Raw genomic sequence first — 12,372 nt, forward strand, 5'->3', positions numbered from 1 at the left:
GGGGGAGACGTTTAATACGGCCTTCTGAGCTGGACAGGGCAGGGAGACCCTCCCCATAACTCTACAGCCATCTCACCAGATGCCAACTGAGGGGCCGAATGGCAGAGCCAGGTTGCTGCTGAGCTGGAGGAAAGTCAGTTTGGATGTTAGTATGTCGAGGGGAGGTGGAAGCTTCCCTAGTGCTAAAGTTTCTGTGGTTCTGCCTGGAAAGGTGTTGTAAAGGTGTCACATGGTAGGAGAAAGAAAATCCCCAAGCCTAATCCTGCTTAAAATGTTGCCATTGGTTTTCAATCTTTTCTTCATGTTAGGATAGAGGAACAGCCCCAGGATTCCAAACAGAGGGAGAGTGTCTCTGAATATATTTTGTTTAGTGCTTTGTCAGAACTTTGTTTAACCTGCTTAAGTAGAGCATGAGAAGGCAGAAGCACTGCTGTGCTCATGGTTTGATGGTATCTGGTTGCGGTCGGGTTTCCTGGAAGTCTGTTCTTAGGCTGTGAGATTCCATGTATGTTTTTAGAATTGGCTGGTAGAGTCTTCAAAATGAGCATTTTTCCCAACAAGAAATTCTAACCTTCTTTTCTTTACTTTGCTGCCTCCAAAAACACAACACCAGAGAGCAGAACAGAAGATATCAGGTAGCTGTTCAGGCACTACAAATATGGAGGGAGATTTGATAAAGCAAAGGAACTTTACACAGCCTGAATCTTTATACCTCCTATGCAGAAGCTTGGTCAACAAGCAACATTGAACAGGTTGACCATATTCAATGACCTTCCACCATCCTGACTAGACAGCTGTCATTTTCACTGCAGTGGTTTGGGTCTGGGGCAGATTTGGCTTGAAAAGAAAATTTTATTTCCTGTGTCTGAAGATTTTTTGCTGCTGTGATGCCATTCCTTCATGTGCTAGAAGAGCTCAAGGCTAGCAGGATCCAGATATAGCTATATCTTCTCTTTCCGCGGGCTGTGGCTGTTGCTTGCTTCGTGCTGTGTCAGGAATAAGGGCTGGCATTGCTTCTCCTACCAGCCACTCTCAGTGCAAAATCCCCCGCCGATCTGGTCTGGCCTGGCACACAGGAGCAGTAAGCAGTGACACACACACAGGCTTTGCACAAAGGTTTTATGTTTTTCAGCCAGCCACCTGGTACTGTGTCTGGCAAGCACTGCTGGCAAGGCATCCAGCCACCACGAGGAAGCGGGGATGGGATAAGCTCTTCCTGAGATCTCGTCCCTTGCCGTGCTCCGGTCTGTCTGTGACAACTTCGCCCAGAGCGTGTTCCTGGCTGTCAGAGATAGCCCAGATGTTCCTTGCACCTCTCCTCCCCATCCAGTGGTTGAGTTCATAGCTTGTTCTTCTGTCCCATGGTTAAAAAATATATTCTCATTTTACTTTTCATCCTCATCTCCCTCGCTCATGCTGCTGAGGGAGGCAGAGGCAGCTTTTGGAGAGGAGGGAGGGGAGGCTTTATTGAAGAGCCAAGGAACAGGTGGAGATGGAGAACGGGATGGAGAGCGGCCTCGCGTAGGGCTGCTGGTTGGGCTCTGTCTTGGAGAGAAAGCCTGGAGCATTCGACCACTTCGTTCCTGGAACATCTGCTTCTGCAAAAGCAAAAGGAAAAGATGTTCACTGAGTAACATGCTGAGATGGAAGACAGCACACCTGCAGGCAAATGGACTGCTCTCTATGTTCTGCCTCTCATGAGGGACGACAGGGGAGCAGAGGCTAGGCTCCTGCTCTGACACACAGCCAAGGATTATGGTACCCTGTTCGTCCTCCCGTCATCGCAGACTTCAACTTAGCCTCTTATATTCAGCTCATAATACGTTTTTAGCATAATGGAGTCTTTGTCTTGGGGCACCCACAGTATAAAAAAAGGTGCATTGTCCTCAGTCAGCTAGAGAGAACTTCCTCTGGCTGTTAGTAGACTTGAAGATCAGACTGTGTCTCCGAAAGCTAGTTCTCTAGCTCCTTGCTCCCAGGACCTTTTCTTCTCTGTGTGCTGGGACGGACCAGTTATTTCCTGCTGCGTTTCCTGGCTAGTGCAGACTTTTGTGACCCTCTTTCCTCCTCAAGGGAAGGTGATAGACCAGCACCTGCCACTTCTCCAGCTACTTGGAGCACACATGCTCCAAAGCCTTAATGGAGGTTAAGGSGGGGGGGGGGGGGTAGGAATGTCAGAATTCAGCTGTCTTTGTTAAAAAGAGAAACAAATGTGAAGCTGTACATTCTGCTTTGGCTTTTATTGTAATTTGCTTTGTAAGGCTGAGCAGGGATCATGTCAGAGCTGGTTGGTGGAAGGAACCGCCTTTTCAACCAAGTGGTCTGTCTGCTACACATTAGTGCTGTATGTAGCCTTGTAGTTAGGCTATGGGACTGTTACAGGTGATATGGCTTCTACTGCACAGTTGCTGCAGGCTTCATGTAGAAAGTGCAAATTCTGGATGCCTCACTTCTCCTCCTGGAAATGGGGAACAAGAACTCTTAACCTTGCTCCAAATACTGGGAGGATCGAAGGAGAGCCCCAGCTCAAAGGGAAGAGCCAGCCCAGGCAAAGTTTCCTTGCCATTTGGGTCTGTGAGCAAAATAGCTCCGCTATATATTCTGGGCTTGCCTCTTTGGGCAGCAGCAATCCATCTTCTCATCTTCTTTTCATTTTGTTCCTCCTCCCCTTTCCCCCTCCAGTGACTCGGTCCTGTGATGACCTTCCTCCCTGCCCTGAAGCATGTCGCTGTCCAGCTTGTCCCTTCTACCTTTGAAACTCAGTAGGAAACTACATTTCCTGCAGAGGGAGGGGGCAAATGCTAGGGCCTTTTTTTGTTGTTGGATTGTTTTTTTTTTTTTAATTTAAACACATTTCTGGTTTTCACTAGTCCAGAGAGTTAAAGATCAAGCATAAGTGACAAGCTTGGCTGTAATTATGTGAGCTCCCTCACCCAGATTACATGTTTATCATGTTGACCTTTATCAACTTACTTTTAGAGCCTAGATTTCACTGCAGTGCAGAATAACAGAACGGTTCCTGCCTAGAGATAAACTTAGCAATGATCCCGTGCATAAAAACCAACAGCACATAATCTGTCCTTGCACTACTGCTAGGTCCAAAATAGTCAATACTTCCTAAATCTCAACAGTTAGCAGATGGTGGTTGCTCCTGACAAACGTTGCCAGCCTGCGACAGAAAAGAAGTATTCACATAGGAGCAGGTTCAGGCTGGCGAGCGCTATGAGAACAGCATCAGAGCTTGCAAAGCCCTGAAACCTGCTGAAATTTTGTGGGAGAAATGCAGCACTTCTTCTCTTTAGACCAAAGCCATTACTTTTTTTCTTTTTTTTTCTTTTAGGGAGGCAGGGGGGTGTTGATGTAGTCTGTTTTGTTTCTCTCGCTAAAAATAACTCCCAACAAAAATGGCATTTGACATGATTTTTTCCCCCCCGGGGCAAGCAAAACATTTTGGCTGCCACTTGCACCTGGCCTTGAGACATTACAGACCAGTTCAAAAAGCTCAGTAATGTTACAGTGCTTTAGGTACTGGCATTTGGGGAGATCGAGGTGGCCCAGCCTGGCCAGTTGCTGCCCCATCCGTCTTGCTCTGAGCGTTTCCCTTAGCAGCTGGTACTTGACCATCCCTTGGGCCAGAGAAGCTAAGGGCGGAGAGTCCCACCTTCCTGCTAAGGCAGTCAGCAGAGCTGTGCGACAGCTGCCTTCTGGTCCCTGCTTTAGCAAAGCTTTTTTTGCTTGAATGGGTGGAAGAGTGAGCGCACTCTCACTGTTGGCTGCGTAAGTGCTCAGCCAGTCCACATTGCCTCCTGCGTCCTTGATTGTGCTTTAACCATCAGATTGCTGGCTAAAACCAGAAGCTGTTGCTGGAGGAAGTGGCGATGTAATTCATCAAACTCCAGACAAATTATTTTCCCCTCCAGCTGTGCCCCAGCAAGGTCAGTGAGTTATACCTGTGCAGCTTCACAAGCAAGGTGTTCCTAGTCAGGGGTGGTGGCCATTGGGTGCTGAATAAATAAAATTAATGTTAATAGATCACTTGAAATACAGGAAGGTTAGATGAGGTTGGCTGTGTTCTGGAACATACATTAACAGAGCTAGCAGAAGAATTTCAAAGCCTTGATTCAAGCAAGTTCAGATACATCCCAACAATTTAGGGAGATGATACTTTGTACTTGGCAAACTTACTGGACAAAAAAATATATTGCCCGCTTCTGAATTCTGTGGCTTGTTATTGAATTCACACTATTTAGGACAGGATCTATGTACATGCCCCTATCCAGCTACATGAGGCTGGGCAAAAGAAATTTTGATGCTCCTATGCCTTACAACTGGACTGCTGCTTTCCAGCTGCCAATTCTTCCACAGGCTTCCAAGGACGTGCTCAGGCCCAGGCTGCGGAGGTGCGGTGTGCCCTAAGGGCCGAGCCTGGGGTCCAGCCACAACCTGTACGTGAGATTCATCTGAGCCACTGTAGACGTCTGTGGTTCTGCAGCCGTTTCCTGGTGTGGCCGTTCCTGGCTCCCTCTCTGAATGTAATAGAGGAAACTGGCCCTTCGAAGGGACTGGTCAGGGACTGAAACGCAGCTGTCTGCTTGTAAATGTCTGAAATTAGGTAGAATTAACCCCAGTTCCTCACTTCTATGCAGCTACATGTCTGTCTTAGAGCTTTGTGCCAGCCTGTGCTGTGTGATACTCTCTCAAACCAGAATAAAAATTTTGTGCCATATAAATTGTTGTTGTTTCTGACACTTCTGTGATTCTTGCTCAAAGAAAATATGTACAGATAATTGTACAGGTGGGTAGAATGACTAATGAATTATGTACATCTCTGCAGCTTGAAAACTGACATACTGACCTTTTTCAGAAACTGATATTTTTTTGTAGGTTACACCGCCCTTACTGTACTTCTAGAAAACTGATGCTAGCTTAAAGTATATTATAATAACTATTTGTGAAATAATAATAGCATATTAATGGATGCAAATTACTGATCTAGGAATCTAACAAACCCATAATGATTCCTGTACTTTTAATGTCAACATTAAAAGCAACATCTAACTAACAGTGATATGGTAAATTAATGTTAATAATGGTTTTGACACTAATAGCAAGTTATCATTATTTGACACCCCCCCCCCCCAAAAAAAAAAAATCTTTCCTGTTGCCAGGCTCAAACTGATTAAGAAATAATAATAAAAAAAATGCCACAGCACCTCAGTTCACTGTTGCTGAAGATTTTTCTCAACAAAGCAAGGAGACTTCTCTCTCCACTGGACATTTATGGACATTATCCTAGCAAACATCTCTGTGATTGCATCAGGTTTCCTACACTAGCTGGGACACTAAATCAAAGAGTAAAGCAGGAGGCTTCTTCCTCCCCCACAAAGACCTTTGCAGAGCAGTTTTTCTGTAATAAACTGTGTTCTATTAAAAAAAAAAAAAAAAGGCAAAGGATTCCTTTAAATATCATCAGTATGTAGTTGGAGTAGGTAGAGGAGGGGAATGAGATCAAAGCTTTGAAATTCTACCTTTGCACAGCTAAACTCATCCAACCTCCTATGGATTTCATATGCTCCATTAGCTTTATTAATACAGTACCTATGGCCACAGGATCCTCTCTATATTGGGATCACTCTGCTTGCAAAGCTATTTGGAATAACTTATTGGCAAAGCACTCCTTCTGTGGATGTGGTCAATACAGGCAAACCTGGACTTTTCCATCAGAATATTTAGTCTTCCCTCCCTGAAGGAAAATAATACATTGCCATAAAAGAGCAATTTGTTAATGAAACTAGGTATCTACATGACTACGACAGGCATTGTTTAGAAAGCACTCCTCTACATGGGACAGATAAAGCTGTAACGAGATTAAAACGATGTTGTCTCTGTTCTGAAGCCTTCACAGGCTAACCTTTAAGTTTTTCTGAGCTGAGTAGTRATCAATATGGCAAATGACTGACTGAAAGGACTGATGTCCAACAAGATCTAAGTTCTGTTTCAAACAACTGATGACTACGTTGAAATCAGTAGCAAAGCCTAACAGGAACACAGAAGCTAAGGAAGTGCTGCAGGCAAACAGAACTTCCCAAGGATTCGCATGTGACATAGTTCAGAACTGAAAGATGAGGAAGGATTAGGATGCTTCTGGRACTCCCTCCATCATTGCCAACTTGCCACCAACTCATTGCATGATTTTGGTTACCCTTGGCATTTCTCCTCAAACTTACAACGTTATAAACTCTCAACTGCCTTTCCAATGCATCTGCATTGGAAAATGGCAGACTGGCTCTTTGGCAAATTGGTTCTTTGGAGCTGTACAAATCAGAAGACAGCTTCAAAAGTGCTTCAGTTTGCATTCTTACCTGAGACTTCTCTGCAGGCAATTAGATGAGCTTGGCTACTATAGATGTAAAATATTTTTTTCAGACCTTTAAAACAGTATTTTTTTAAGTAGCGAACTGTCATCTTCTGCTGTTGAGTATAGAGAATGCAGACAAGTAAACAATTAAAAAGCTTTTCCAATGTCCCTGTTTCCTTCCCCAGCTCCAGTGCATAATATCTCCCTGATGTGTATGTGGGCCTGTTTAATGTTGAAAGGGAGATAAAAGAGCTGTATTTGCCTGTTTGGTAGTGTGCTGTGATGCAGTACCACTGAATGCAGTAATATATTACAACTAACTTCACTTCAGAACATCACACCGGTAAATATTTCTGCAAACATAAAAGACAGAAATTGTCCCAAAGAAGCATCAGAATTAGCAAATCCTTCCACTGCAGTTTTGGCATGCATTACAGGCCTCAGCAAGCAGGTTTGATGCTATCCTACTGTGCTGGCTTTCAAAACAAAGACTGCAGCAGAAGAATTTCCTCTTGATCTGTGTTACAGAAAATAAATAAAAAACACTCAGACTTCCTGGGATGGCAGAATACCTACCCAAGCTCCATCTGGTCCAAACAGCTCTAAGAAGTTGCCAATAAATTCCCTGGACTTTTCTTCCCATTTCTGAATGAGGTCATGGCTTTTCTCTTCCACCTTGTTAACAAATTCCTTTGATTTTTCCTCTACATTCTTGACCTTTTCTTTCATTTTGTCCACTTGGTTTTGAAATCGGTATTTCTTCTCCTGTTTTAAAAGTCAACAGAGAGATTATTATGTAGGGACTTGGCAATAATTAGCCACTCAAAGTAGAGAAAAATAACAAAAATTGCATTAACGTTAATATTATTTATGACTTCAGTTAAATATTCTCACACCATATTTGAAAACAAAAATTTAATATTTATGAGTAATGAAATGCAAATAGGTACATGTTTAAAAACTTACATGGTGCTCATTGTTTATTATGTTTCATCCACTATAAGAATCTTTCTGCATTTTCAAACTTGATACACTTTTTAAAAATTAAATGAATCTTGTTATGATGCAAATGAGGAATTAACAGCTCAAACTTGATAGTAAACAAAAGGCAAATTTCCCTGTGTTTCCTTGCAAATGCATCCCAGTGCTGACTTGCCATCACAGATGTTGATCCAAAGTGCCTCTTTGGRCAGATTTCTGCATGGCAGAAGAAAACCTCTGGTCACCTACAACTCTGGATAACACAGGAGCCTCTGTCTGTAACAGAAAGGTGTGCATAGGCCAGTCACTTGTGGACAGCTTACTTAACAGAAAAGACTCCTAACTACTGAGAGATACAAAAAAAGAAGTGGAAAGAGAAGGTGCTGCTAGGGAGCTCCAATCTGCTCAAGCTCAAAAAATGCTTCAGGTTAAGTATTTTTGTCCTGAAATGCTTCTGTGCTCCTCAGAAGTAAAGCACAAAGAACTCACAAAGCCTGTGCCCTTGAAGATGTAATGACCGCTGTAGAAGCAGAGCTCACTGCCAGCTTTTAGTTTTCTGAGATTTTCATTTAACTGACTCTTTAATTTACTTCTAGAACAAATGCTGTTTAGTTCCACTGTAGCAGCTTAATGTACTGAAGTAGAGCTTTAGATCAGAAATACGCAATACAAACTTCTGACTCAAAAGATTTTGCTTCCTATGCGTTACTGCTTTCTTTTTGCTCATTACATCTACTGCTAGTTGGGGGTAGGAGGGTGTTATTCTAGCTCATGAACCTCTAGAATAATGGATGAAAGCCCAATTGTAGAATCCTTATAATAAGAATATGCACAGCTTGGCCTCTAAATCTGAGGCCACATACAGAAATGTTATCTTACATTTAAAAATTAATTGAATGCAACCATGCAAATACATATACCTAAATACTTGCGTATTCACATATCGGCTGTACTGGCATACTTCATTAGCAAATCTAGTCTGTTGCTCCAGATTTGAGAAGAATTGAAAATCAATTAGATATAAAAGCTTAAAATGCCCCTTCATTCTTACTCCCCAGTACATTAACACACTTCAAATCAGAAGTTTAAAATATGCTCACAATGTTTTTCAGCAGATTATTTTCAGTGCCAAATGTTTCATGGAATTAACACTTCCATGTTATTTTAAAAGTGAAAAGGCAGCATTCAAAGCAATAGCAGATGCAAGAATTCGAAAGGACACCGAGACATGTCTTTACAGGCCACAAGGCCAAGCAAAGAAGAAACCTCACCTATTTTGCATCTAATAAATAACCAAACCTTCCTTTAATTATTTAGGACACCAACTCTTTTCTGTGTTGATGAAATGCTGTTATTTATTTTGAAACACTAAAAGCCTCTGGTAAAAAGCAGTATTTCTGTATTTAGAGCTCTATAAGCTAAATAACCAAATGTCAGGAGGGACTTCAGAATACCTCAGTGTCTTTGGTTGTGGGGAACATATAAGTTATATAACAGTTTCTTAACCTCAGAGCAGATAGAGAATGAATTTGAGAACCCCAAAGGAAAGTTTGCAGCCAGTGTGCTTTAATCTAATGAATGTTTGCAATTGTGATTCCTAAGGGTGGAGTATCTACAGCAGGAAATTTTAAATATACCATAAGTACTAAGCTGTACTAAAGAAGTGTAGAAGAGTGAAGAGAAGCATAAGGAAATAAATATTTATGTCTTACGTTCTATGATGTATCTGCCAGACCTTAAAATAAGAAACAGGTAAACAAAATCCTCACAAAATGACACAATTCAGTCTGTCATAAGGGATTTCCTAGCTCCCAAATGTGAGGAAATCTGCCTGTGATGAAACTCAATCACAAGGAACCTTTCAGTAATGTGGGTTTTCCAGAGGCCTACCAGTTAAGACTTGAAACAGAAGATAGAAGAGAGTAAATTCATTTCTGCTACATATTTATTTCTTAGTGGAGGGTAAGATGTAGTTCTGTATGTGAAAGCTGCATAATTGGAGCTGCTACCTTCTTTGAGCAATCCTTCTAAGTGGCACCCTTGTCCTACCTATCACACTACATATCGTGATTTGTAATCTCTTCAGCATCATTTAAACACTAGCTTCCTAACACACTTCCTTGTGTTTTACGGGGCTTCTACAGGGCCATTTGTTTTGTTATTTTTATCTTGTTACTTTGCAAAGAAAGAGCTTGAATGTTAAGATCTATGCTGTCTTCTCACAATGGAAATAAAGAAAGAATCAGCGCTTGAGGGCACTAGGGCTGGGGGTTGGTTTCTTTCTTGACAGTCACTTGCAGCTCAAGGAGAAACATGAAGCAGTAGCTTTGTTACAAACGTCAAACTGTAGGATGGAAATGAAGCTGCTAAGTACTATCACTAGTTAAAACAATCCTCAGCTTACCAGTTTCTTTTAAACTAAACTTTCCCCAGCTCTGTCTCCCATTTTAAAAGCAATAGGAGGAAGATATGCTTTCTTAGCCTCTGCTCTAAAAGTTTGCTCTCTTCAGACACATCCTTTCTAAAGTAAATGCACATCAGTGTACATACTTACATTTATAAAACTAACATTCAGCTCTTTGGCGGTGTATCCTCTTTGGAGGTTGCGTCGGGCATAAACGTCGTAATCACGGACAATCCGTGTGATGATATCTGATGTTGAGATACCTTCAGTTCTTTGTGTTGGTACGAACATTCCTGARCAAAGGGAGAAAAGAAAGCCCGTTGAGAAAGCACGGCTGGACCAAGCTGTGCAGCAGGTAGCTGAGTATGAACATCTATGCAAAGATGCCTGACCAAAGATAAGAGGCTTGAAATTCTGGCTGGCTTATTCCTAGTTTTTCCAATTGTTGCTGTGTGAGTTTAGAGAAGGCACAAAGTTGCTATACATTACATTTCCCCTCCCCCAGCCTATAAAACAGCTAAAACTTGTCCACTTCACAGTATCAGTTGGCATGTTAAAGTTATTAGCTAGACAGGCAGGGATTACTGAGTCAGGAAGGTGAGACCTAACAATTGCTGACAATTCACTGAACAGTTCTTTCCATAGGCCTAGCCCGTATTTAATGTTATATATAACTCTGTGTGTGTGTGTATATATATATATATATATGTATGTATGTATGTATATATATATGTGTGTATATATAAATATATATATATACACACACACACACACACACACACACATATATAATATATATAGTTTTTTTTCTCCTGGTTCCCACTCACACTACTGAAAGGCCTTTTACTGGTCTCCTGCATATTTCCACTCTCCTCTCCATTGCTGTGTTGTACCCTCTTACAGTCCTTTTTGTGCTGAGCAAAACAAACCAGCCTCCAGCACTGGCCAAAGCCTTGAAGCACCTTCAGGTAAAAGATGTATATTCTGCATTACAATAAGTGGAAGAAACCCAGAAAGTGCTGGTAGTTTTTAACAAAAAGATGTAGCCCAGTGAATTCACATCAGTGAATAAACATGGCTTTACTGTGGGTGCTAAGGATACCACTTTCTACAGTCCCTGTTTTGAGTAGCTGAGGCTATGTGAGTGTTATATAACACTCTGATAAAACTAGCAATTTAGATCAGCCCGGATAAAACTAGCAATTTATTAATACTGCTTATATTTCTTCAACACAGCTGTGGAATATGTTGCTTTTTAACTGCTTCTCATCAAGGCAGGATCACACGAATTGTTAAAGCAAGTCACAAAGGCAGTAATAGCAGAGCACTAGCACATCTTGTCTTAGTAGTTATTGAGGACTGCAAGAAATTACTACTATCACTTATATGTAATTGCAACATTAAACTGCTGATGAGAGAGAGAGAGCTGTGAGATTAGACTGGAAATGGTTTTGCAAAAAAAATAGTGCTTTGTCTTAAAAGGGTGCTATAGCTACTGACAAATTAATCCTCATGCATTCCTTTGAAGCAGGCAGGCATTTCTAGCCCATTTTACAGGGCTAGAAAGAGGTCTGGAGAAGGGATCAAGCAGCTTAGCAGCCTCTTGTGAGTGAACGATATATGTTATTTTATTATCTCTAATTAATACCCTGCTAATTAATACTCTGTTAAAAATAGATTATTTTAATCATGAGCAGAGAAGTTTCCATGCTTATGCTTTTCAGGCTTGCAGCAGTCACTCAGGAAACTATTTTGGGAAGCAATAAAACTCACTTTAAGCCAAAAGCATTTCTAGATAGAAGCTACAAGAGTCCATGAATCCTCAGCCTTTGCTGAGCCAAATACTGAATTAATTTCAAGTAAACGTACAAAAACATGTATCAGAGCACTATGTTTAGTCATTAATTTTGGTTTCACTTGCTTCATGTCCTGAACTGATCCATGTTTTCAAAAGTGAATTGTTTACAGATGTGCAGAGGTTCAGTTAGCCCACCGTTACCAAGCTCACTGTGGTCCATGTACGTCCCAGCCTTTGAAAATAGGGGGGAAATGGTAGCCCATGAGAAATCTACAGAATGAGCTCCACAGTTCCCATTTGCTTGTCTGCTGCCCAACAGCCCTATGTGGGAAAATGAAAAGAGGAGTACTATAACTAAGAAAAGAGAGAAATGTGCACAAATCCATTCACAGCATTGGTCTATTTTAAACAAAATACCTAGGAGAAGAAGGAAATTCATTATAACAAAAACCCTGTTCTGCAGCATTAGGACTACTACATCACTAAATCTCAAAACTTCTCACAAATTAAGTGGATAACATTATCCTTATTTTAGACATAACAAAACTCAGTGGTACAAAATTGAAGTCACTTCTCCAGTATTACCCAGTGATGTAGACAGCACACAATGCAGGTTCCTGAAGTTATAAACCTATATTATATTGCCTGCAGGGACAGCATGCCGTTCCTTCTTCCCGCAAAAAACCAGCTTATTATTAAACTTATCAAAGGGTGAAACTGAAATTCCAGTTTAAAAGAAGTCTAGCTATAGAGAGCAGATGAGTAGGGAATCTGAGAAACTGCAGATGCAGCACTGATTCCAGCTGGGGGTAATTGTTGCTTAAAAATGTG

The 12,372-nt window shown here is 41.4% G+C and overlaps 1 protein-coding gene across 1 annotated transcript in view; it reads right to left on the minus strand.

The window, feature by feature from the left end:
• Positions 1-700: 700 nt before the first annotated feature.
• PCYT1B (phosphate cytidylyltransferase 1B, choline) overlaps positions 701-12,372 on the minus strand; it is a 31,691-nt gene continuing 20,019 nt past the window's right edge. The window contains exons 6-8 of the mRNA XM_085302082.1: positions 9,894-10,036; positions 6,935-7,123; positions 701-1,598 (exon numbers count right to left, since the gene is read on the minus strand). Coding sequence (XP_085158208.1) covers positions 1,386-1,598; positions 6,935-7,123; positions 9,894-10,036 — 545 coding nt within the window. The 3' untranslated portion in view covers positions 701-1,385. The remainder of the gene's footprint in view (positions 1,599-6,934; positions 7,124-9,893; positions 10,037-12,372) is intronic.

The sequence above is a fragment of the Rhea americana genome, unplaced genomic scaffold (genome assembly GCF_003343005.1).
Source record: "Rhea americana isolate MKP2758 unplaced genomic scaffold, rheAme1 scaffold_184, whole genome shotgun sequence".
NCBI classification, from domain to species: Eukaryota; Metazoa; Chordata; class Aves; order Rheiformes; family Rheidae; genus Rhea; species Rhea americana.